The 26,166-nt window shown below is 49.1% G+C and overlaps 2 protein-coding genes across 3 annotated transcripts in view; one reads left to right on the top strand and one right to left on the bottom strand.

Annotated features, from left to right (window-relative positions):
• The first annotated feature begins 402 nt into the window (after positions 1 to 402).
• Positions 403 to 26,166, top strand: part of Bthd (BthD selenoprotein) — a 65,071-nt gene continuing 39,307 nt past the window's right edge. The window contains exons 1-3 of one of the 2 annotated variants that reach the window (XM_077680878.1): positions 411 to 504; positions 6,243 to 6,266; positions 8,466 to 8,483. In XM_077680878.1, the coding sequence (XP_077537004.1) occupies positions 426 to 504; positions 6,243 to 6,266; positions 8,466 to 8,483 (121 nt within the window). In that variant the 5' untranslated portion in view covers positions 411 to 425. Of the gene's footprint in view, positions 505 to 6,242; positions 6,267 to 8,465; positions 8,484 to 26,166 lie in introns of both variants that reach the window. The other variant, XM_077680879.1, reaches the window with a different exon arrangement.
• Positions 21,995 to 22,591, bottom strand: LOC144149693 (uncharacterized). Its single transcript, XM_077681344.1, has one exon. The coding sequence runs from the start codon at positions 22,589 to 22,591 to the stop codon at positions 21,995 to 21,997; it is 597 nt and encodes a 198-aa protein (XP_077537470.1).

The raw sequence follows: 26,166 nt of genomic DNA, 5'->3' as shown, positions 1-26,166 counted from the left end.
TTTATCCGAATCCCCGTCACGGCGCGCTTCGTAGCCCACAGTTTTATCAGATCGTCGCATGTTTTATCACAGAAACGCTTTTCCTCTCGTCGATATTGACCTGACAAAAAGCATATTACACCGCGCGTAATCTCACTTCGGCTTATCACCCATCCCATAACACCGGCGGCATTGTGAGGCTTCTAGCCCTAAGATTCAACATCCTAATCCTGTCCCGGAACACCTCACCCCATAACGAACTTATCTATCTGATCCCAACATCTTACCATTGTCATGGCGCTCCTTCTTTTTGTCGGTCGTGCGCCGTAAAACCCTGAATATTCACCAGTGCCTCCTGAACCTCGGAGAAGCCTCCTCTTAATGCGAGCGTCTCCCTTTCCCCTCGCAGTGATAAGGCGGCGGAAGGAGGTGGAGGAGGAAGCAACATGGTCTGCCTCCTCGTCTTGCTCGTCGTGGGCGTTGTGGCTGTTGCCGGTATATTATTCGCCACTGGAGTGTTTGCAAGTAAGTGCCTGCGCGCATCTCGGTTACCGAGCAGCCAAATGGGCGACTTACAGGAGCCATGAAGAGAAAATACAACTTTGTTTAATTTGAAAGAACCAGGATTCAGTATCTCACTCAACTCCATTACAGCCACAAAAGATGTTTTTTTCACGCAAAAAACCAAAAAGTATTTAAAAACTTTCAAATTTTGCGCCACAGTGACGTCTTATGAGCAAGAATGACGTCATACGGGCCGACAATAAAACATAATTTTCAGTGCGTTAACTGCACGTTAGCATTCAAGTGATGCAGTCAAGTGGAGTTAGAGGCCCCATTACAGACGTCCAGTCATGTGTCGTTGCGACAGGTCAGTTAGGCGGCCGCCAATCGCACAAACAAGGTTCCGTGACGTCATAGAAAAGTTGCGGGAAATCGGCTAGGGGGTCGCGACTGCTTCACACGTTTTCTTTAATATCTCCGTTATTTGTTCGAAGATTGCGATGATATTGGTATCATTGTTATCGGGACTAAGCCGTCTTTTTTAATAAACCCAACTTGTGTTTTGTCTTCATGGCTCCTTTAACGCGTGGGTTCGAGCTGGTTGGCACTCTCCGGACAATGCCGTTAAGCGCGAAAGAATTCGGACGCAGGACGTGAGGGACAGGCGCCGGTGGGCCCGATACTGGCCAAACTGGCCCGATACGCGGAAATCCAGTGGAGAAGAGCGCAGATAGAATTTAAGCCATTCACTGCCACGACTGCGTGGGAACGCCAGTGTTTTAACAATGCACTGTCGTGTTCCGTGACCCCAATGAGAGCACACGGTAGACAGAAGCAGCTGAAACCATGACATCCGGCAAAGGATCTGGCCTGATGAGTGTGCGCTTCTAAGACACTGCGTAGTCAACCTTAAGGTCGCGCTGAAAGGTGTCGATCAGATGGGCGAGGTAGCCAGCAACGCCAAGAATATTCTGCCAGTGTCGCTTTCCTGATAACAATGTCAATCTGGGGCGCCTCTGACCAACGCTTTTTGTAATAAAATGTCTGGGAAATGTTCTATGGCTTTTGCTAGTGCACCTAAGGTTATCTGGGGCAAATAGAGTGCTCCCCAATTGTTCAAGGGGTCATGAGAAGAAAATACAACTCATTCGAGCCGCGAAGGACATTTTTTACCCGAGAAAAGAAATATCAGGAACCTTCAAATTTCGCGCTACAGAATACGGGCGAGCACTAAGAAAAAAATGATTGCCCCGTCATAAGTCTTGTCTTGGGCTGGCCGCTGCCAATCGCACGAACGCTTGTGACGACGTAGAGACCTCACCAGCAGGCGGCTGCGGTGATAAGCACATTATCTAGATTGTAAGTTTTCGATAATTCGCCTGATTGTTATCGGAAAAAAGCAGTCTTTTTAACCAACCCAAGTTGTATCTTATCTTCGTGGCCCTTTTTTTGGATGAGTTAAGAGGACCAGAACTGTGGACCACATTACAAAAAACCCGCCTTTTCTTTACCAGATTGTGGCGGTGTGAACACTTCCTGCCGACAACGCTTTATCTTTTGTGCCTTGGGGTGCGAAGTTTACAGGTCATTTTCGAGCTTTCAAGGCGCGTTGAGCGACGCGCGAATGGGCGTTCAAAGGGGCCATGGAGACTAGTTTAGTTCAAAGAAGGCTTTGTGCCGATGATTGAGACTTCCCGGCCACTTTCTGGTGATGTCTCTATGACGTCACAGTTCGTGGTATTGGCGGCCATTTACGAAATCCACCGCCAAGTAACATACCTGACGATTATGGTGGGGCTCCTGGTTTCGGTTGTATTCACTGGAGAGGCACGCGTGCAGGCAACCATGTGAGCGCGTCGGCACTGGTTACGTCGGGCTCCGCGGGATGGCGGTACTTGTCCGTGCTAAGCATACGCGTTGGACGTTCCAAACGCTATCCCACTGAACGCAAAGTAATGCGTCGACTCTAATGCGAGTGCGATTAATCGGTTAACGCCACCGTTGAGAATCGGGTTGAAACGGAGCAGAACGAAGCCATGTCCGTGGCTATAGTGAACTAGAATAGGGGTAGTGTGTTGCAGTCGTTGATTGCAGTCCGTGTTCTCGGTTCTTAACAATAGCTTAATGCTTTTTATAGATGCATACCCGCCTGAAGAGAAGAGGCATAACCGGCTGTTGCGTGCTGCAGAATAATTTTGTAATTAATGAGAAAGCGTTACAAAACTTGATTTCTTGTTAGCTGATGCTGTACTAACCCCATTAACCTAGCACGCAAAATCTACGGAGGATTACTCGGCCCGCAGTGCCGGAGTCCATTCTAATAGAATAGGTTTTTTTTCCTTCTTAAAATTTTTTTGTCTTCCTTCGCTTGTTTTTGCGGGCGAACAGGTGTAGTAGATGACTGGTAAGACCAAATACCCATTAAGTATACGTGCACTCTCCTCCCGTACCGAAGAAAATTTTAAATACTCAAGCTCTTAATTTCTGCCCAAAGCAGCAGAGGCAAACATTTATTTTGTAAGGCTGGGCTGAGCATAAATACAAAGTAACCGCCTTATTTGCTCAGTTTCAGCTCATCTTAAGGTGCTTGGATCATTCCCGTGGGCCAGACCTGTCCGTGTTTACTCTAACAAAGAAGTGAAGCCGTACGACAGTATAAATTTCACTATGTCCTTGCATAAGAGTCACAATCGCGACCTCCTTGGGCAGTCTGATGCGAATGAACCTTCTCGGATACTAGTTCCATGGAACAGTTCAACACAGATGTGCAGCAAACATTATGTCGTTTTCTCCACGAAGTGCATGCTTCGTCCAGAACACTGAAGGTGTGTGCTCGGCGTTTCCAAAAAAGTCATTTGGCTGTAGAGATTAATCTATCGCAGAAGACACGGCCTCGGGTCGTGCAGCTTCGCCAGTGAAAGTCTCCTGCTCTTGTGAGTGCTCATTCAGCGCAACCACGTCTTCACTGCTACCACATTCGGTACTTTCGAAACGCCCTTTACGCCTTGCATTGGGTCACGATTTTGCTTCTTCCCCAGCTTATCGTTTCCACTTTCTCGGCGGCCTCCCCCGCGGTACTTTCTTCGATGCGTACTCAGGTAGGTTAGGTAGAATAGTCGGCACAGCATCTGGTGCTAAGCGTGGCTTTCCACGAAAATTACGGACCCCTCGTCCCTGCACGACATGAGCGTATCGCGGATGACAGAGCGCCGCTCGTATACACAGCGCAGTTGTCGTTCAGCGCTTTATTTGCACGTCGGAGGTTCCTCTCCCAATGTTCTCTTCGAGAAGCCTCTCTTGGTGACTTAAAAAGGGCCACCTTAGGGCCACTTTTCTTGTTAACATAGCCGGTCTTGCAGCCCGGCGCGTAGCAATGGTTCTGCCTACTACCGGGCTTATTTGTTTCCTTGTGAAGGAGACTCACAGGCCAACAAATACGCGCTGCACGCTACATTGATGACTTCACAGTTCAATGAAAACAAAAAACCAAACGCGCACCAGGAACGGAATCACAGGTGCAAAATGAACTCGCCACAACCATCAAACCACCACGCCGGAACACTCCCGCGCAGCTCCCCTACCGTGGTTTGAACCGTAGCGACACAAAGCGGAGCGGGCGAAAGTCGACGCCGCCGGCCTCAGCGCGCCTCGTTCGGGCGCTCCGCAGTGAGCACACTACCCCTATTCTAGTTCACTGTACCGTGGCGGCCGTTTCCAGTGTGGCCAAGCGATAAAATTGACAGCTAAGCTTTCCTGAATCTCACGATTCCCGGCGGAGGTTGTGCGGCGCGAAATAAAATGTTTCTTCTGCGCATTTAAAATTGAACCAGGTTATATCTTTCTGAATGGCTAACGTACCTTCACCGCCTGTCCAACACAAGACAGCAGGGCACGCGAGAAGGTCAACTCAAATCACCCCTGCAAAATTTTTTCCGGCGATGAAGAAAGGAGGAAAAAACTTAATTCAAACGCAACAATAAGCGTGGAGAATGTCCCGGGCAAGGTTCGCCAACGCCAACTGGTCCGTGAGCTGGTCCGAGCAAGCCCGCCACGTTGAAGGAGGCTGGGGAAAATGTGGTGGATTGAATTGCAATGAGGCAGGGAAAAATGCAGTGTTTTAGATTAGCCTATGGTTCGGGACAATTCAAACATGTCTGGAGAGTGTCGGAGACGGTAGAGAAAGGAACGAGCAGGTGTAAGGAGGGTATTTAACTGTATGCGTCGAAGAATGCGTTGTTGCGTGGTGGTTAGTTTTGTCTGGAACAAAGAGTTTCTCTGATGTTCTTGTAGTGAAGCTTTATTTCTTGTGTGTAGTGGAGAGTAGTGTCCTGAAGGAAGGAAACCTACCACCCGCAGCCAGCTGGCGCACAAATGCGGATGCTATTAAGACGCGTGCGAGGAGGCAACAGAGATGCGATGTCAGCTTCACCTACACTCATTCTAAGAGCTCGAATTGGGCGCGCTGTTACCACGTGAAAGCGCTGTGAAAGGAAAGCTTTCTCACCGTATTGATACCGAACTATTCAGAAAAAAAAAATCAACGGGGCGAAACTTGTGACGGGAAACAGGAGGTCGGCTGAATGACTCCTAGGGATACTGCATAGAAATCGTGGGTACGTAGCCCCGCACGAGCACCGAGGCGGCGCGTGATGGGGGCGACCGCGCCGTCCTAGGCAATCCATGGTCAATTACGGCACAAGTTTCGTTGCCAATCCGTCATCCATAATCAAAAACGTACGTGTATAGCCAACCCGATAAATAACGCGCTGAATAAGCGTGCCTTGATAGCACTGTCTCCTATTAAATTATTTAAACTAGCGCGACACATGTGATATCACCTGGCAATGTTATGAAAAAGTGGCACGTGTAAACAGTGACACCGAGGGAATTTACTGGCGTTGGTCCTGTAGGTCTTAATATCACCCTTGCGTTTTCTTTTTTTGCTGCGCTGTATTCCGCACCCTCCTAACCGTTAATTCCCTCCGTCCCCAACCAGCCCAGAGTGCTCATCCGCCACAGCAACGTAGATGCGGTTCAGTTGCTCTCCCTGTAAGGCCGCGGTCAGACTATGTGCGCTACGTACGCATCGTTCTTACGGATCGTAAAAAAAAAAAAAAAAAAAAAAAAAACCGCGATGAGTGCTGCCAGTACGGGCGTAAATGTTCGAGGATCGGCAACTTATACGACAAGCCAAGCACAGATGCGACTGTTGTTACGGCGTAGCCAGCGGGCAGAGCATTTTCGGTTTTCACTTTCCGGTCACGGGCCTTCATGCCTCCCCAGATGATTTTTCATCCGGTGACCGCCATGGCACGCATCCGCCGATGCAACGTTGTAGAACAACGCAGTATCGCTAGTCCTCAGCTTCGCAAAAAGATTGCGGAAATCTCCGTCAACGGCTCTATCGAGGAAGATTTGACGAACCTCACATTGTTCTACGCCGCTTGCGTCTGCGTCGGTTAGCGCGTAGGCGATAAGCTCATTTTGGGCTTGAAGAGCCTCGACCCCCGCTAACAGCCGCTTGCTAATCGGCGCGAAGGGCTCAGCGTGAACACAGTCAGTTGCTAGCTGAGTTCCAGCTGTTGCGCAGATTGCGATAAGTACGCCACTTACGGCGGATGCGACTGTAGCAACTGTAGTCTGAACGCGGCCTAATCCGACGTTTACGTTGGCGGAGTTACAGCATGCGCTGAAGCAAAACCAAGGAACGTGTTGCTGCTCACTTACGGTTGTGGCCTTTCTTTTTGTTTTTCCCCCAGAGAAGAAAACTGAAACGACGCTTGGTAAGTTGTTTCCTTGGCACGCGACGCACTGCGCATCTACCTGACACTGCTTTTGACGTCAGTGCTAGCCAAGTTAGCAAGTCTCCGCTCGCAGAAAATTAATGCGGGAACCAAATTAGGCCGTAGTGGAATTAACTCGCCAGTTTCGAAACTTAGATAGGCCCCATCAGGCCCCATGTATCAAAAACCGGTCCACGGTTGCCCCCGCGTAAACGGGGTAAGTCGACGAGCCTGTCATCTGTCGACAGAAAGTGTAAGTAGTATCGAAGAGCTTGCGGCTGCTCTCGCAACTCATCAAGAACAGTGGAAGCAATCTAAAAAGCAAGCTCTATGGTGTTAATGTTATGAAGTCAACGTTTAGCACAGTGTACGTTTTTATCCGCTCTATACCACGCGGATACATTCTTCTCAGCAGAGGCTCCGGAAAATGTGGTCAGGGGGGGCTCAAACCCCCTAACCACCCCCCGTCTGCCAAGGCGTTACTTAATTCCAAAATCGCCTTACTTTTCTAAGAGTTTTACTGTTCCTGTAAGTAGGGAAATAATTTTATTCCCGATGTCCATTGTATTGTCTGAAGGCACGGTCCATGTGCATTTTCAGTGCCACGCGGAAAGAACGATTACCCTCACCAAACAATAACCCTAATGACAGTATGTAGGGTGTCTGAAGGGGATAAGGAGCTGTGGAAAGAAGACGCGTTCAATTTCCAACGCAGTTCCGAAGTCTCTGCACCTCAGCCTCAGCGACTCAGGGGTGCTCCACACCGTTTAGACCCCACAGCGAAGTTTTGCAGCTGGTAAATAATGAACTCTGGTGAAGTGCTGTTCCGGCACTCATTTATTGCGTGAGCCATACACAAGGCATGTCAGCAAAAACCGCTTCGCTCCGCAGAGCCGCGTCGGTCTGCAAACAGAGCAAGCGAAAGAGCCCTTCGCAACGCTGGCGACGGTGCCAGGGAGAGGTCAATACGAGGTGCTGCGCTCCAGAAGCGGCAGGCAGCCAATGCAGCAGCCACGTGAGCAAAGGTGACCACCGAGACAGGGAAAACGCGAGGCACTGCTGGCACGATCAACAAATGCTGCTGAATCAGAAAATAGGAGGCCTTCACGGTAGACTTTCCGCTTCGTCCATGGCATATGAGGAGGCTGGATCTCTTCGACATCAGACTGAAAGAAACCACCACACAGTGAGCGCAAGGTGCCTTATCAAATGTTTCCCGACGTTCTTTGAATGACGCTGATCGAGGTGGTGGTTATTTCTAGCCGCTCATACCCCCCTCCCGTACTGTAACGCATGCAATACCAGTACACACTAACTGCGCGCAGATGGCGCCATTGCCACGGCTGCGATGAAGAATTGAGACACCGATAGGATCCGTTAGAAAAATTATTGAATGCTTGAAAATGCGTTGTCATCGCATCCGCTCCACCCCACGAGCTTGAGGACATTCTTTGCGAGCACGTATGGCTTCGGCTTCGGAGGCCCGCAACAGTTTCTCGCGCGCCGCTTACGAGCCGCACACCGTGCCAATCGCGCGCTTTGCGATTTTCCTGTCTTTGTCGCGATTGACAACCAAGATATCGGAGTGGTTACAAACAAGAAGCTAACTCGATGGACGGATAAAGTCCGGAGGCAATCTGATTCAGGTCATCGTGAGGGGCCATCATCCCGAAGTGAATATAAGAAGCTGATGATGATGATGATCATATGGCAGAAGGATGGACGAGCGTGGGTTTTTGACGTGCGTCGTCGGAACAGCCTGTCCGTAAGCCGGTAACCAGTATTCGTGATGTGTGATTGGCTCTAAATGGAAAAGGCGTTGCCTTCAGTTGTGGAGTTGTTATATAGACTGCGAGCACGAGCCTTCCGAAAGAGCATTTCAGCAGGCAGGCAGATTAAGTCAAGGTGACAGGCGCAGCGAGCCCGCAGCTATAGTGGGGTGCGGGGTTAATAACCGACAGTACTCCAGGAAAATAGCCACGAAGCGATTATCACAGGGCGGGTAGAATGTCGATTTGTCAAAAGCTGCTTTGGTTTCACATTGGCGAGTGAATTGCGTCGAACATTGGGCACATCTGCAGGCTGGTTTTGGGTTCAGGCGGGTTTTGGGTTTACTTCACCGTCATGCTTTTGTGCATGCATGTGTGTTTGTGTGTGCTTCACCGGTTAAAAGAAGTTATCATGTCTGGTCTTTTGTAGGAGAGGCACCAGCATCTGGTAAGTACCAGCCCGCTCCCGGCATACTTCAGGAAAGTTCAACAGCAAGGATGTGCGTCATATGTTGTAGCCTCTGTAAATGCGCCAGATGAAGATACCTCAAAGCTTGTTGCTTTTTATTTCTGTGCCTGTCTGACGGGTGCAGTTTAATAAGTAGACCATCGTCCGTTACTCACGGTACGTTACTTTGACGGTGGCGACGCCATCTAGTTGTGAACCGCACTCGTTCACTTGTGAAGTACAGTCGAGCCCACTCGACTGTCATTTGTTCGTTATATCCGAAGTTCGTTATAAATGTAATAAACGTTTTCTGTGCGTGAAAACGCGACACGCATATGGCGGGCGCACTGATACGACCGCGGACATCCCCTGGACGGCACGCGGCGATAACAGGACCCTGGCTGCAGCCATGAAGCGAAGTTTGCCGCTCCGCTCGCCCGCCGGAATGGAACCCCCGGCGAGCAGAAAAATAGCTCATTTGATAAATTTTCTGTGAATTGGGATTGATGCCATTGCGATTTCTTGTGAACGGGTTGGAATAGATCTTGGAGCTCAGGATCTGCTTTCACAAAGTCCGATGGGCAACGGATGACACCTCAGTGGCACTCGTCGCGTTTCAGCTTCGTGGCACGTGTTTCAGGTTGCGTCCTGTTTTTTCCCTCACTTCTCGGCTGAAGAGGAGAGGAAAGTGAGAGCGAACATGAACAGGGACTGCCGAAATTCACGCGCAGCTAATTTTGCTGCCCTGCAAAACCCGATTGGTCCGCCCGCAGACAGGCTGCACGGTACAAACGCTAGTGTCCCACAGGTGTTGGCCCAACTTTCTGTAAGTTCACCGTTTGCCTCCCCTAATTTCTGCCTCCTTTGGCTGGTGGAATAAGTTCTTTTGAAAAAGGGTAATCCTTTCGCTGTTCACTTGACGCTTCGCGTTCGCGGAATACCGATCAAGTGGCGATTGCGAACGGCAGGCGCGGTCGGGCGATGGTCGATCGTTCGGTGGACCCGAGTTACACCCTCGCGCGCGTTCGTTATATCTGAAACAACATGCCATGGCCTCAATGCCTGCTGTGCCGGTCATGCCACGTTGGTTCGCTGTAACCGAACCTATGTTACAACTGCGGCCGTTTTATGTGGGCCCAACTGTATAAAGCTACAGAGCCTGTGCTCTGTCATCATGTCGCTTTTCCGTGTCAGTTACAAACAGTTCAAACAAATTCGGGTAGGTGTCGAAGCGCCGGTTGGTCTGAGCTCAACAACCGTGTCGTTTAAATTGAAAGGCGCATTACTGCGGTATGTCTCGCAAGGTCATTCACCCTGTCGCACTGACCTTATAAGCCCGTTCTATATATATGGAGACAATTTATCGTGCGATTTGGCAGCTTCAAATCCTCTCGTACGGCATTAGCGATCTATTTTCGTTGTGGCAAATATCCGAATGTTTAAAACGGTTGATCTTCCACAGTGAACACCACTGGGTATCTTAAAATTTGCCGCAGCACCGAAAATAGATGGCTTGGCGGCATGAGTGGCGCCGCAGCTGTGCATTCGCACGAGAAATACCGCTCTGTGTAGGCGGTCGGAGGGCAAATGACGTCGAGCCACGGGATCCACTGCGGTACCACGTGACTACGCGAGGGTGTAACGGCTGCTTCGCACGCACTGTCGCTTGATAAGGTAGTGACACTAGCCCGCACTTATTAATTATCCACTCTCGCCATGGATGGCGCACCAGTTATGCCGTCTGTGCGTGAGCTCCAGCGGAAGCGACAGGCTGAATTCAGTCAAAAGCAAGCCAAACGTGCCTTGATCTCGGAAAAACTAATTTTACAAAAGTTATACCCTACCCATGTTTTTCTGGAAGAGACACGTGATTGATCGCGGTCTCCTCACGAACTCAAATGGCAAAATATATTGTCACGAAGTGGATAAAACGAAATTGCAGGAACACACAAGCTGCGTACACGCATTCAACGAAGTGACCTGCACTTTCTTGCGTCGACGAATAGAATACAGCGGCGTTGATCCGGCGAGAATATCTTTCAACATAATTAGATCGAGACTACTGGCGAGTGTCGACAGGGCGATACTTTCCATATCAAATAAAATAGCCTTTGCGCGACACAAGAAAGAGAAGGGAAGGCGCACTTCGTTTCGAAAACAGAGGCGCGGCCAGACGCCGGCAACAAAACGCATATGTAAACAAAAGAGAAAGCATGATTCGCGGAATCCCCCCCCCTCCCCACCTCACTTCGGAGGATTCGACCACATGCAAAAAAATTGCCCCCACCTCCCCGAAGGGAATCGTGAGGAAGTGCGAATGCATTTCTTGCGCCGAGAGTACACGGCGTAGTAATTCTGCCATCGCCTTGAGAGGCGCAGTACCGGCGAGGGGGAGCTGTCAGGCGAGGGGAGAGGCGCGCGCCGAGGGTGAGTGCAAATCTAACGGGGGGAGAGGCGCGCCAGCTGCAGAGCATGTGACGTCACGGCGCGAGGAGCGGTGCGGGAGCCGGCGCGGGCGCGCGCAGCCACGGCGCGGGAGACGGAGCGCGCGCGGGTCACGTGGGGTGTGACGTCGCTGCGCCGTTGCTGCAGACGCTCCTCTCCGCTCCTCGCGCCGTTGCTAGGGGAGAGGAGGAGGAGCGCGGATGACGGCGGATTCAGGGTCGCTTATAAAGTGCATCGCACTTAAAAAAGTAAGGTCCACGCCTGTGAAATCTGTTGAGAGAGAGATAAAGACATTTATTCGGTGAAATCCGGCACCGGGGGGTGCGTCACGCAGGACTCCGCCCCGTCCGTGGAGTCCCCGAAAGGACCGGGCTGGATGACTAATGTGCCTGCGGAGACCGGGCGTGAGGGGCATTACAGCCACCACCTTGGTGACTGCCCGATCCGCCTCGTTTCTGTCTAGCCAGGGCTAGCTCCAGCTGCTGGATCACCGTCCGTTGCGCACTGAGGTCCGTAGAGTTGAGCGCGCACTGCACATTCGGGGGGAGCACCTGCGGGTACCCCTGAGTTTCGTGTTCTACACATCCCCACATTACGTGTGGTAAGTCTGCTAGCACCAGTTCACACACACAGCACGTGTCACTTGCGTAGTATCCTGGACACACATAACGCGCCAACGCCGGCGTAATCACTGTGTTTGTCTGTAGTTGACGATAAAGCACTCCCTCGGTACGGGTGAGGAGTGGGTGTGGCTGCACTGTCTTCCTCCGTTGCTCCCGATGCCAGGCGAGTACGTCTCCATAATTCAGGATTGGGTGCCTTTCATTGGAGCTGTCGCAGTCAGTCTCATTTCCCTCCGCCCGCGACGTAAGAGGTTCGGCAGTCGCTACACGGTGTGCGAGCTCTCGTGCAACTTTGTCCGCCTCCTCATTGCGGTTGGGGGTCCCCTTCGATAAGTTTCCCATGTGCGCCGGGAACCATCTGAGGTATGCTCGAGCCATTCTGTTTGTGGGTGCCAGTTTCCACGCGACGCTGCTTATCGCATCTCTGCTGTATCCGTGAAATCTGCTGAAGCAGCGGAGCTGACTTCAGCGCACTTGCGAGGCGGGGGTCGCTCACAGCGCCCCTCTGCGCGGTATGTACGTACTCCAACCTGGTCCCCGGAGGGCTGGTAGTTTAACGGAGAATGTGTGCAAGGTTTCAGTGCGCTGCGTGCACCGGCTCAGGAGTAGAGTTGGCGGACTGGACGGCCGCCGCATCGTCTCGGAAGCACTGCTCGGCCCGCGGTAAGGGTGCGAAGGTGGCGGGCAGCCCCGTAACGGCTTCACTTCTCCTCCTAACCTCACTAAGCCCTATCACATCCCATTTAATGCCCTTTAATTCCTCGAACAACACCTCTAGACTCTTCACTAGATGAGGTTCTCGTGTTAAATGTTGCCAGATTTGAGGGCCGTGGGATAATTGGCGTATTCATGGGAGGTTGTGGCCGTTACTACACCAGGGTGGCCAATCCTGCTCTGGTGAGGGAGTGCGTCACCGGCAATGGTCGCCGTGGTCAGGCCGCACCCCAAGCCATATTCTGGAATCCCATCAATACGCGGATTTTTAAAAAAAAATCCGATGGGAATTGTCCGACACCGGGATTCGAATCACGGCCTTTCTGCACACGAGGCGGAGGCTCTACCGGTACGCCACCGCTTCTTATTCAACCCTTTGCTACGTACTCAAAAACGACATTGTCCATGAGTGTCGCTGCAGGCTGCCGCTACATGCCAGAAGTAAGGACAAGCGTTCGGAAGGGATAAGGCCCCCGCATGCAGCGCCCCAAGCTCCCTTATTACGGAGCTCCAGGAGCGGGGGGCCTACATTTTTTCTCACTACTCACATTGCCCGAAAAAGCCTAAAAAAGCTTGCAAATACTGACCAGTGTTCTTGAAAGCGCGTTTCCGTGTCTGCGATTGGCAAGGTGCATGTTTACCAAGTGCGTCAAAATCTTCCAAAAAATCCCAGAGTTGTCTACTACTGCGCAGAATTCTTATGCCGCTTGCCTCGAGTGCGAGTCCGTTACAGCAAAATATGGCTATGAGTAGCGAAAGAAGTGTATTTTATTCTTTTGAAGTGTCGTTTTTTTCGCCGATGATGTAAACATATACCATTATAGATATATGAATATTTATTCCCACTTCCAACATTTTGGATCTTGTAAATTATCTCCCTTGACGCTATCGTAATAATTAAAGGTGGAACTCCGGCCAAATATGCATTTTTGTGGAAAGGCAGGGCGTTACATGCTTACCAATTTCGGCAGTATTTCGAGCGCGCTATTGCGGACTTTTTTGTTGGTTCTTCTGTTTTCGCTGGAGGTGTTTAATATGCATATTTTTGATTTTGTCTTTCACTTCATTTGCTTTATCATTTTTGTTTTTTCAAAATTCAGCCCCATCAATTATCTCCCCTACGTTGTTTAACGATTACACGTGTAACTTCCGCCAAATCTGCATTGTTGGTGAAATGCAGGGATTAAACAGTAAACAATTTATTTCGTATTTCGAGTGTTCTATTGACGACTTTTTCGTTTATTCTTCGGTTTTGGAGGATGTATACAAGGAATTTTAAATTTTATTTTCCAATTTTCTCTCTTGACGTTATTACAATGATCAAAGGTGGATTTCCGCCAAATATTAATTTTTGTGGAAATTCAGGGAGTCGCACGGTTCGCAATATTGACATTTTTGATCGCATATCCAGAGTTCGTTTGCGGACTTTATTGGTTGATTCTTCGAATTTTGCTGAGTTGTATAAGATGCATATTTTAATTTTTATCAGGTCATTTTTGTAAAGTTTAATTTTTTCCAACATGAATTTGTAGGTGGGTAGGTAGGTACGTAGAAAGGTTTGATTGATTGTGGGGTTTAACGCGCCGACGCAACGCAGGCGATGAGGCGCGCCGTAGTGGAGGGCTCCGGATTAATTTTGACCACCTGGGGATCTTTATCGTGCGCCGAAATCTCGTACACACGGGCGTTTTTGCTTTTCGCCTGTACGTAGAAAGGTAGTTAGGTAAGCAGGCAGGCAAGCAAAATTAATAAAAATAAAATTAAAGAATACCGTAAAAACCCCTGTCAATTATCGTTCTATTACCTAAGCTTGAGACGACTGCTAGAAGCCCCTGCGGCCTAATGTCGCTTAAAGTTCGTTTTTATTCGGGTTCGCCAGAAAAAAAACATGCTTAACATCTGCATTAAAAACATTTTCAACGCTGCCCAAAGTACCCAGAAAGCGCATTGTCCAGGATAGTCCTTTTAGGTGGCCTCTGTCAGTTCAGGCATAATGACCAATAAAACTTCCTGTACAGAACACAGCACGAGTGGCTAGGGTCCCTATAGGCAGAGTCCAAGGCTTCCTTTTCGCGGAGCTCCTTGAACGGAGCGCCTACATTTCTTTCACCATTTATATTGCGCCAAAAGCCTTAATGGTCATCAGGGAGCAGATGGCATACCAGTCAAAAGAAAAGCTTGTAAATACTGAGCAGTGTACTTAAATGCGCGTTTCTGCGACGGATTTAAAATCAACAAAGTAGATAGAGCGAGCATGGGATTTTCTTCGTCGGTAAGCGTTGTCAATAGCCAGCTTGGCGAAAAGAAGCTCCGTTGAGAACTTGTCAATTAATTCTTTGATCCTTTCGTTATTTAGTTCGCGATCCGTCGGCCAATTTGTTTCCCTTCTCTTGCCCCCGACTCCGAAATACCCAGTTAGCGTCTTGTTTTGCATCAGTAACGCCACCCATCATACCCATATGCCACACTCACCTCTTGGCATCGCCAGGCATGTCGAAGTTACGTGCTCTTGTGTTCCGAATCTCTGTTCATGCACTTCAACATCCTAATATCTGACACCTGTGTTTTTTTTTTCAGCTGGCAGTAAGTTTTCCGGAACTCCTTCATTTCTTAATCACTTGAATTGAGAACGTACCATTACGCTTGGTGCATGGGGGCTGGACGGATGTAGTCAACTGTAGTCCTGTATTCGCACACAAGAATGCTATTTCTGAACGGAGGTGGATATTTTCTGCTGAATAATGCAATTACCGATGACAATGCATCCGAAGGGGATAAACCACACATTTATTAAACATACCGAGAACTCACCCGGCTTGGATCTTACTGAAATGTAAATTAAGGCAAAAACACGTTTTTATGTCCGCTGAATGCCCCAATCAAGGTTGCTGTGGGTGGGTCAAGCCAACCAAAAAGAGCCAAAAGGAGCCATGACCCCTTATTCTGGCGCAGAATTGATACCAAGCAGCATTCCTGAAGTTCAGGCATAACGACCGATAAAACTCTCTGTACAGAAAAGGGTACAAGTGGATAGGGCCCGTGTATGCAGCTTCGCAGGGCTTCTTATCGAGACACTCCAGGAGCGGAACGCCTACATTTGGCCTATATTTCTTTCACAACGTGGTAATGCGTCAATAGCCTAACTGGTCATCAGGGGGAAGGTGTCAAACCAGTGCAAAGACAAGCTTGTAGATACCGAGCAGTGTACATAAAAGCGCGTACGCGTGGCTCTCGAATCCGTCAAAATGTTCTGAAGAGAGCCTAAAGGAGTTGTGAAGCAAGCGTGAAACTTTCTTCGCCTGTGTTGGTTGGAGTCACTTGTTGCAAATCAACATGGTCACCAACGGTGCCCGGTGACTTAGGCAGCGCCCAAGGCTTCCTAATAGAGGAGCTCCAGGAACAGAGCCGCCTACATTGCCAAAAGCCTCAATGGTCGTCAGGGAGCAGCTGTCATACTAGTCAAAAGAAAAGCTTGTATTTACTGAGCAGTGTACTTAAATGCGCGTTTCTGTGACTGCGATTTAAAATGAGTCTTTGTTTTAAAAAATCAAGAAAGTGTTACAGAGTTGGCATGACGTTTTCTTCGTCGGCCAGGTTTGTGAATAAGCAGTTTAGCGAAAAGAAACTCCGTGGAGAACTTTGTCACTTAATTCTTTGATACTTTCGTTATTTAGTTTGCGATCCGTCGGCCAATTTGTTTGCCTTCTCTTGCCCCCGACTCCGAAATACCCAAGTTAGCTTCTTGTTTTCTCATCAGTAACGCCACCCATCATACCCATATGCCACACTCACCTCTTGGCATCGCCAAGCATGTCGAAATTACGTACTCTTGTGTTCCGAATCTCTGTTCATGCACTTCAACATCCTAATATCTGACACCTGTGTTTTTTTTTGCAGCTGGCCGTAAGTTTTCCGGAACTCCTTCATTTCTTAATCACATAAATTGAGAACGTACCATTATGGCTGGTGCTGGGGGCTGGACGGATGTAGTCAACTGTAGTCCTGTATTCACACACACGAATGCTATTTCTGCACGGAGGTGAATTTTGTGCTGAATAATGCAATTTCCGATGACAATGCATTCGAAGGGTATAAGACAGACATTTATTACCTATACCGAGAACTCACCCGGCTTGGCTCTTACTGAAATGTAAATTAAGGCAAGAACACGTTTTTATGTCCGCTGAATGCCCCAATCAAGGTTGCTGTGGGTGGGTTAAGCCAACCAAAAAGAGCCAAAAGGAGCCATGACCCCTTATTCTGGCGCAGAATTGATACCAAGCAGCATTCCTGAAGTTCAGGCATAATGACCAATAAAACTTCCTGTACAGAACAGGGCACAACTGGATGGGCCCCTGTATGCAGCTTCGCAGGGCTTCTTTTCTAGAAACTCCAGGAGCGGAATACCTACATTTCTTTCAGACCCTGGTAATTTGCCAACCGCCTAACTTGTCATCAGGGGGAAGGTGTCAAACCAGTACAAAGACAAGCTTGCAAATACTGAGCAGTGAAAATAACCCGTATGCGTGGCTCTCGAATGCGTCAAAATGTTCGAAAGCCTAAAGGAGTTGTGATGCAAGCGTGAAATATTTTTCTCCAGTGAGTCACCTATTGCAAATCAAAGTGGCCACCAACGGCCCCCGGTAACTTAGCCAGCGCCCAAGGCTTCCTAATAGGAACGGAGCGCCTACATCTCCAAAAGCCTTAATGGTCGGCAGGGAGCAGCTGTCATACTAGTCAAACGAAAAGCTTGTATTTACTGAGCAGTGTACTTAAATGCGCGTTTCTGTGACTGCGATTTAAAATGAGTCTTTGTTTTAAAAAATCAAGAAAGTGTTACAGAGTTGGCATGACGTTTTCTTCGTCGGCCAGGTTTGTGAATAAGCAGTTTAGCGAAAAGAAACTCCGTGGAGAACTTTGTCACTTAATTCTTTGATACTTTCGTTATTTAGTTTGCGATCCGTCGGCCAATTTGTTTGCCTTCTCTTGCCCCCGACTCCGAAATACCCAAGTTAGCTTCTTGTTTTCTCTTCAGTAACGCCACCCATCATACCCATATGCCACACTCACCTCTTGGCATCGCCAAGCATGTCGATATTACGTACTCTTGTGTTCCGAATCTCTGTTCATGCACTTCAACATCCTAATATCTGACACCTGTGTTTTTTTTTTTCAGCTGGCCGTAAGTTTTCCGGAACTCCTTCATTTCTTAATCACATAAATTGAGAACGTACCATTATGGCTGGTGCTGGGGGCTGGACGGATGTAGTCAACTGTAGTCCTGTATTCACACACACGAATGCTATTTCTGCACGGAGGTGAATTTTGTGCTGAATAATGCAATTTCCGATGACAATGCATCCGAAGGGTATAAGACAGACATTTATTACCTATACCGAGAACTCACCCGGCTTGGCTCTTACTGAAATGTAAATTAAGGCAAGAACACGTTTTTATGTCCGCTGAATGCCCCAATCAAGGTTGCTGTGGGTGGGTTAAGCCAACCAAAAAGAGCCAAAAGGAGCCATGACCCCTTATTCTGGCGCAGAATTGATACCAAGCAGCATTCCTGAAGTTCAGGCATAATGACCAATAAAACTTCCTGTACAGAACAGTGCACAACTGGATGGGCCCCTGTATGCAGCTTCGCAGGGCTTCTTTTCTAGAAACTCCAGGAGCGGAATACCTACATTTCTTTCAGACCCTGGTAATTTGCCAACCGCCTAACTTGTCATCAGGGGGAAGGTGTCAAACCAGTACAAAGACAAGCTTGCAAATACTGAGCAGTGAAAATAACCCGTATGCGTGGCTCTCGAATGCTTCAAAATGTTCGAAAGCCTAAAGGAGTTGTGATGCACGCGTGAAATATTTTTCTCCAGTGAGGGCAGGAGTCACCTATTGCAAATCAAAGTGGCCACCAACGGCCCCCGGTAACTTAGGCAGCGCCAAATGCTTCCTAATAGGAACGGAGCGCCTACATCTCCAAAAGCCTTAAAGGAGTACTGACACGAAATTTTTGTTACGTTTTTTTCGCTGCTATGCGTGCCTACCAGCCCACTAATCATAGAATGACAGATTAGACGGTCGAGCGCAGCGTAAACATTCATTTACGGCGTCGTTTATTCGGGCCAGTTTCGGTTTCGACTGAAAAACGCCGAGCGGCCGCCATGACAGCATGTATAACATGACGTCACCATTCTTGCCGTATCGCTGCCTCTCTGGAAGCGCGCGCGAGCGAGCGCACACGCGCGCCCAGACCGGCCGAGGTTTTCGCCGTCCCCACAGGCCCGGGCAGCATGACGTCAGTCCCAAAACCATGACGTGTACACACGCCCGAGCAGCGCGCGCCAACCACAGCCAGCGCGTCGGCTTCGTCACGGGAGCCCCGACGTCGGCAGTTTGGGGCACGTAGCAGATGATGTCACGTCGGCCCGCTCTGGGCTTCCTCGTGCGGGCGAAGATTAAAATGGAATTTAAATATGTTTCGCTGAACGGTTGCTGTTGAAACTTGCTGGGAGATATCTCCTGATAAAAAGGAAGCGTTTTACATAGTTATCTCAGCTTTGAAATTTCGTGTCAGTACTCCTTTAAGGTCGGCAGGGAGCAGCTGTCATACTAGTCAATATAAAAGCTTGTAAATACTGCGCAGTGTACTTAAATGCACGTTTCTGGGACTGCGATTAAAAAGGCGTCTATGTTTTAAAAAAAATCAACAAAGTAGTTATAGAGCCAGCATGGGATTTTCTTCGTCTGTCAGAGTTGGGAATAGCCAGTTTGGCGAGAAGAAGCTCCCTGGGGAACTTTTCACTTAAATCCTTCATTCTTTCCTTATTTACTGTGCGATCCGTCGGCCAATTTGTTTGCCTTCTCTTGCCCCCGACTCCGAAATACCCAGTTAGCTTCTTGTTTCGCATCAGTAACGCCACTCATCATACCCATATGCCACACTCACCTCTTTGCATCGCCAAACATGTCGAAATTACGTACTCTTGTGTTCTGAATCTGTTCATGCAATTAACATCCTAATATCTGACACGTGTTTTTTTTTTTTCAGCTGGTAAGTTTTTCGGAACTCCTTCATTTCTTAATCACTTGAATTGAGAACGTACCATTATGGCTGGTGCTGGGGGCTGGACGGATGTAGTCAACTGTAGTCTTGTATTCGCACACAAGAATGCTATTTCTGCACGGAGGTGAATTTTGTGCTGAATAATGCAATATCCGATGACAATGCATCCGAAGGGTATAAGACAGACATTTATTAAATATACCGAGAACTCACCCGACTTGGCTCTTACTGAAATGCAAATTGCAAGAACACGTTTTTATGTCCGCTGAATGCCCCAATCAGGGTTGCCGTATGTGGGTTTTGCCAGGACACCAACCAAAAAGAGCCAAAAGGAGCCATGACCCTTATTCTGGCGCCAAATTGATATCAAGCAGCATTCCTGAAGTTCAGGCGTAATGACCGATAAAACTTCCTGTACAGAACAGGGCGCAACTGGATGGGCCCCCGTATGCAGCTTCACAGGGTTTCTTTTCGAGAAACTCCAGGAGCGGAATGCCTACATTTCTTTAACGACCTGGTAATTCGCCAAAAGCCTAATTGGTCACCAGGGTGAAGGTGCCAAACCAGTACAGAGACAAGCTGGCAAATATTGAGCAGTATTCCTAAATGCGTGTTTCCATGTCCGTAGTTTGCAAAAGGCGTGGCACTCGAATGCGTCGAAATGTTCTATAGAAAGCCTAAAGGAGTTGTGAAGCAAGCATGAAATTATCTTCGCCGGTCAGCGTTAGTCTGCTATTGCAAATCCAAGTGGCCACAAACGGCAACCCGGTAACTTAGGCAGTGCCCAAGGCATTAAATAGAGGAGCTCCAGGAACGGAGCGCCTACATTTCTTTCAGGCGGTATATTGCGCCAAAAGTCTTAGTGGTCGTCAGGGAGCAGCTGTCGTACTAGTCAAAAGAAAAGCTTGCAATTACTGAGCAGTGTACTTAAATGCGCGTTTTTGTGACTGTGATTTACAAATGCGTCAATGTTTTAAACAATCAACAAAGTAGTTATAGAGCCAGCATGATATTTTCTTCATCGGTCAATGTTGTGAGTAGCCAGTTTGGCAAAAGAAGCTCCGTGGAGGACTTGTCACCTAGTTCTTTGATCCTTTCGTTACTTAGTGTGCGATCCATCAGCCAATTTGTTTGCCTTCTCTTGCCCCCGACTACGAAATAACCAGTTAGCTTCTTGTTTTCGCATCATTAACGCCACCCATCATACCCTCATGCCACACTCACCTCTTGGCATCACCAGACATGTCGAAGTTACAACGTGCTCTTGTGGTCTGAATGTGTCTGCTCACGCGCTTAACATCCTAATATGTGACACTTGTGTTTTTTTTTTTCAGTTGTCGGTAAGTTTTCCGGAACTCCTTCATTTCTTAATCACATGACTTGAGAACGTACTATTATGCCTGGTGCTGGGGGCTGGACGGATGTAGTCAACCGTAGTCCTGTATTCACACATACGAAGGCTATTTCTGCACGGAGATGAAAATTTTCTGCTGAATAATGCAATTTACAATGACAATGCATCCAAAGGGGATAAACCAGATATTATAAATATACCGAGAACTCACCCGGCTTGGCTCTTACTGAAATGTAAGGGCAAGAACATGTATTGTAGTCCGCTGAATGCCCCAATCAGGGTTGCTGTAGGTGGGTTAAGCCAGTACACCAACCAAAAAGAGCCAAAAGGAGCCATGACCGTCAGATAGCAAGCGCTGCAGCATTCCTGAAGTTCAGGCATAACGACCGATAACACTCTCTGTACAAAACAGGGTGCAAGTGGATAGGACCCCTGTATACAGCTTCGCAGGGCTTCTTTTCGAGATACTCCAGGAGAATCTGGTAATTCACCGAAAGTCTAAGTGGTCATCAGGGGGAAGGTGTCAAACCAGTACAAAGAAAGCTTGCAAATACTGAGCAGTGTTCCGAAATGCGCGTATGCGAGGCTCTTGAATGCTTCAAAATGTCTAAAGAAAGCCTAAAGGAGTCGCGAAGGAAGCGTGAAACTTCCTCCGCCGGTCAGGGTTGGAGTGAGCTATTGCAAATCAAAGTGGCCACCAACAGCAACCCGGCAGCGTAGGCAGCGACCAAAGCTACCTAATAAAGGAGCTCCAGGAACCGAGCGCCTACATATCTTTCACAACTGATATTGCGCCAAAAGCCTTAATGGTCGTGAGGGGGGCAGCTGTCATACTAATTTAAAAAAAGCTTGTAATTACTGAGCAGTGTACTTGATTGAACGCGCGTTTCTGTGACTGCGATTGACAAGATGCGCGGCTACCAAATGCGTGCAATTGTTTTGAGAAACGCACATTTTCTTCGTCGGACAGGGTTGTGAAAAGCCGTTTTGGCAAAAAGAAGCTGTGTCATTAATTTTTCGATCCTTTCGTTATTTAGTGTGCGATCCGTCGGCCAATTTGTTGGCCTTTTCTTGGACCTGACTCATGAATATCCAGTTAGCTACTGGTTTCGCATCAGTAACGCCACCCCTCATACCCTGCCACACTAACCTCTTAGCATCACCAGGCATTTCTAAGTTACAATGTGCTGTTGTGGTCTGAATGTGTGTGCTCATGCGCTAACATCCTAATACAGGAAAAGCTCGTTAATTCGAATTGCACGGGGACGCCTAACGACGTCGAAGTAAACCGATTCGAACTAACAAGTCACTGAAAAACAACCAGAATTCGGATCGCGTTGCTTGAAAGCAGTCGCAGCACACAATATTTATTGATGAAAATAATCAGTGATAACTTTCTCTGCTTTTTTTCCTTGAAATCGATGGCCGTCACTTTGTTTTCCAAAGCGCGAACATGACGCAGAGCATCATCTTCGCCTTCCTCGAAGCTGAAAAATAGGCACGCGACACCGATCGCCTCCATCACTTGCGAAGCTGAGGCCCGCACCGGCGCCTCTTCCTCTTCGTCCCTGTCATCTTCATCGACAGGTTCCTCCCCAGATTCCTGCGCGATGATATCTTCGTCGCTCAGAGCGCCGCACACAACCGCACTGCTGTCCGCGTCGACGTAGTCATCGAAGCTGATTTCTTCCAGCACATCACGCAATCCTGCGGGGATGACCTCGTGCTGGCAGGGCTGACAAGCTGCCTCTGTGCCCTCATCGGCCACAGCTAAGCCATAGTGACGGAAACAGTTAGCAATTGTTGCTGCCGTGACCTGATCCCAGGCACGCACCAGCATATGTAAGGCCGTGAGGAGCGTCACAGTGTCCATACCAGCGCACAAAACCAAGCGCTCCAACATCTGGCGCCTGTAGAACGATTATGTTCTTAATGACGCCCTGGTCCACTGGTTGCAGGGCTGCCGTTGTGTTCGGCGGTAGAAACACAAGCGTAATAGCCTTCAGGTCTACATCGGCCGTGTGCGCGGAACAGTGGTCCACGATCAAAAGCACTTTTCTGCTGCTTAATTCAAACTTGTGGTCGAGCTTGATTAGCCACTGCTTGAATATTTCCCGCGTCATCCAAGCCTTGCGATTGGCTGTGTATTACGCAGGCAGTGTGCGAATATTTTGTAAGCAGTGAGGCTTAAGAGCCTTTCCTATGACAAGGAGGGGCAGCTTCTCCGTCCCGGTCATGTTTGCTGCGACCAGGGGCGGTATACACAGGCGAGCCCTGATTGGCTAAAAGCAAACAACCGGAAGTGACGTAACGCAAGCACGGCAAACCTACTGCCAACGCCCATTGCTTAACCGGAAGTGCGTCACGATGAAAGAGACGCAAAAGGGACGTTTTCAAAAGGGACAGTTACGAGAATACCGCCCCAGGACGGTTACGCGCTCCTTGCTCCACTTCCCGCCTGCACAACTGTCTCATTTGTACGTCAGTGTCCTGCTTGGTAGCAGCTTGTAGAAAAGAGCGGTTTCGTCCGAATTGAATATAGTATCACAAGGCGAATAGGCGTTCAGGTACTCCTGCAAAGCACCGTTTTGCCACGTCGCGCACGTCTCACTGTTAAGGTCCTTACTTTCGCCAAACAAAATGCGAAACACGACGTCGTGCCTATCTCGGAAGCGATGAAGCCAGCCTACAGAGGCGCCGAAATCGTCGATGTTAAGGCGAAGCGCGTAGTCCGCTGCCTTCGCCATGGCCTTCGGGCCACTCAGTGGAATGTCCTGGCTTCTCATCTCTCTAATTCAAGTTACCACTGCTTCCTCCAATTCCGGGTGCTTCGCAGGCCGTAGTCTCTTGCGACTGCTGGCGAAAGCTTCAGTCGCATAGGCATCCTCAATAGCTCCCATGTTTTTTATGTAAGTTGAGAGCGTCCTCTTTGGGATGGAATGCTTCTTAGAAATGTTTAATTTGCTGATCTTCATGGCATCCACTTCACGAAGGATCTCCACTTTACCGTTGTCAGATGGAGTGGGGGGGGGGGGGTTGCACATAGGTGCTCGCCCCAGAGCTTATAAACTCATCCATCCGTCATCATTTTTTTTTTCCTTGTGCATTTTGGCGCCGTAGCCTTTGCTGCGAGAACACATTGCGAAGTCCAACGGAGCAACAAAGAGCAACGAAGCGCGAACCGGTCGAGACGCAAAAGAACTGTTGTTGTCACCGGCGACACCGCACATCCGGGCGCTGCGCTGCCCTTGAAGCTTCTCGCCACCTATCGTTGCGCCAAGAAAGCTTTGCAGTTGCAGTATAAAATATCATCGCGCGGCGGCGGGTTGTTCGAATTATCGATGGAGGAGCCGATGCGTGTGCGAATTAAAGAGTTGGGGCCGTATTATCGACTGCACAAATTGCCGGCAATTCGCCCATGTTTTTTTTTTTTGCGAAAGCAAGACGTAAGCAATCAGTGACGTGCTGCACCTATAGCTATGACGACATGCAGTGTAATTTGACGAGTCACTCATAAAGACAGCTTCCAAGGTATCAAATATTGTGCAAGAAAGATGTAAAAAAATTTCGCATGTACAATAAAAGTTAGGACGGTAGCTGACGCTGGCAAGAAAAACACATTTCTGGAGGTCAAATTTGGCGTCAACACCACAAGGCGATCGAGAAACGTTGATCCAAAAGCGAGCGAAAGGCGGATGTCGAGCTAAAGAACATACACAATTTTTTTACCGTATCTATTTATTTCTTTCAATCGCTTTTAGTAACATAGCTGGGCTCTCTCCTTCAATGCAAGCTCTGTTCCGTTATCACCTTCCCTGCCGCCACAGCCGCCACGCCATCGTCTGCTGCTATGTTACAAGTTTATGGCGTGATCACACAAAAAGACGGCCGCGACCATCACTTCTATGACGCATCAGAGCAGCGAAGCGCTACGCCTGATAACCGCGGAGCGCACCGATGTCGCCGATTCACTCATTCGTCAAGCTCGACTTCAATCAGCGCTGTAATGAACCAGAGAGTCAGTTTTCTTATTTTTCTCTTGAGTTCGATCATGTGACCCAACAGCTTACTAGGACGAGTATGGACAAATGCCATGCATTGGGTTCTCTTTGTCATGGAGAGCCTTGTACTGCCCTCTTATGTTGCGGTTGCGCCGAACAATTTTAAATGCAGAGAATTTCAGTAACTCACGATGTCACCCGCGTTGACGTCCGTAGTCCGCATCGCTCCCCCTACACTATATAAAAAAAATACTTACCGGCGCCAGGTTTCGATCTCACGACTCTGCGGGCGGAACGCAAGGTACAAGGTGCTCTACCCACTGCGCCACAAAGCCGACACAGAACGGAAGGTTTTTTTTTTGTAACAGTAACTTTATTTACAAATATACATACAGGGCCAGATGAAGTGGTTACTGAGGTTTCAGAGAACAGTGTAACATCATTTGCTCACACAGACAAATAATCGCGTTCGGGAACTGAACAAGCCCAAGACAAGATTCAGCGTGTTTCGCCAGGGAAGTGGAAACCATTCGTAGGCAGTGCCAGCAAAGCCACTCAGTGCTGGCGTGGTTCCTATTAGAAACACTTACAAATGGGCGATGGTGTCATTTGTTTACAGTATACGGTAATGAAGTAGGGGCAAGGGGTTGGGCCTAGAAGTCGTTAGTGGGCAGAAGTGGCCCATGGTGCTGTCCCGCTTCCGACCCTCAGATCAAGTCCCATCTCCTTTGCTGCTCTACCTTAAACTCCATGAGGGCTCGTGAGCCCCGCGCCAGTGAGTCGCGAAGCTCAGTGTCTGAATCGGGCCCGTCAAGGGCGGCCACTGCCCACTGCGCCTTCTGTACAAAGTGCCTCCACGCCGGCCGCGGGTTTTCGGCACATTCAACCACGTCGACATCTCGCCCTCCATAGCGAGTGGAGACCTATGACGTGGACGCAGTCACGGAGGAGCGGGTGCTCCGAGGCCGCCTCCAAGAACCTCAAGTTCATCCAGGTGAGCTGCCAGTACGTGTCGAAAGAGCACTGCAGCTCGTCCCAGAAATACGACGCCGTGTTGCACTCCAAAAAGACGTGCTCTGCCGTCTCCCTCCTTCCACACAACAAGCAGTTGGTCCCTCCAGGAAGAAAGAAGCCCCTCTCCCCCTGTCTTGCCTTAGTGGGTAACCCCTGTGTGAAAGCGGAAGAAGAAATCCTTCGAACCAGAAGGAATGGGGCGCTTCCGCACTCGCCGGAGGACGTCACTTTTCATGCGCTCAAGAGGTGGTGAGCGATACATGGGGGGTGGAAGGATCTGTTCCACCAGGTCCCAGTACAACTTCTTCGGGGCCACTGCGCGTTCAACCGTCGGCCACAGGTGCGCCCTCTCCTTCGCGTCTTCCTCGCCTTCTTTGCGCTCGCAGCACCCTCTCTCGCCGCGTTCGGTTCGGGCGCACAGGTGGGGACGTGCGCAACACAATCCCTCTCGCCGCGTTGGGTT

Source organism: Haemaphysalis longicornis, unplaced genomic scaffold (assembly GCF_048455015.1).
Source record: "Haemaphysalis longicornis isolate Haplotype H1 unplaced genomic scaffold, Haemaphysalis longicornis Haplotype H1 scaffold_8, whole genome shotgun sequence".
Taxonomy (NCBI): domain Eukaryota; kingdom Metazoa; phylum Arthropoda; class Arachnida; order Ixodida; family Ixodidae; genus Haemaphysalis; species Haemaphysalis longicornis.
This window is presented reverse-complemented; position numbering and strand designations above follow the sequence as displayed.

Bases quoted from the DNA above. Each gene is read 5' to 3' on its own strand.
- LOC144149693 (XM_077681344.1), bottom strand. From the start codon at position 22,591: ATGTTGGAGCGCTTGGTTTTGTGCGCTGGTATGGACACTGTGACGCTC.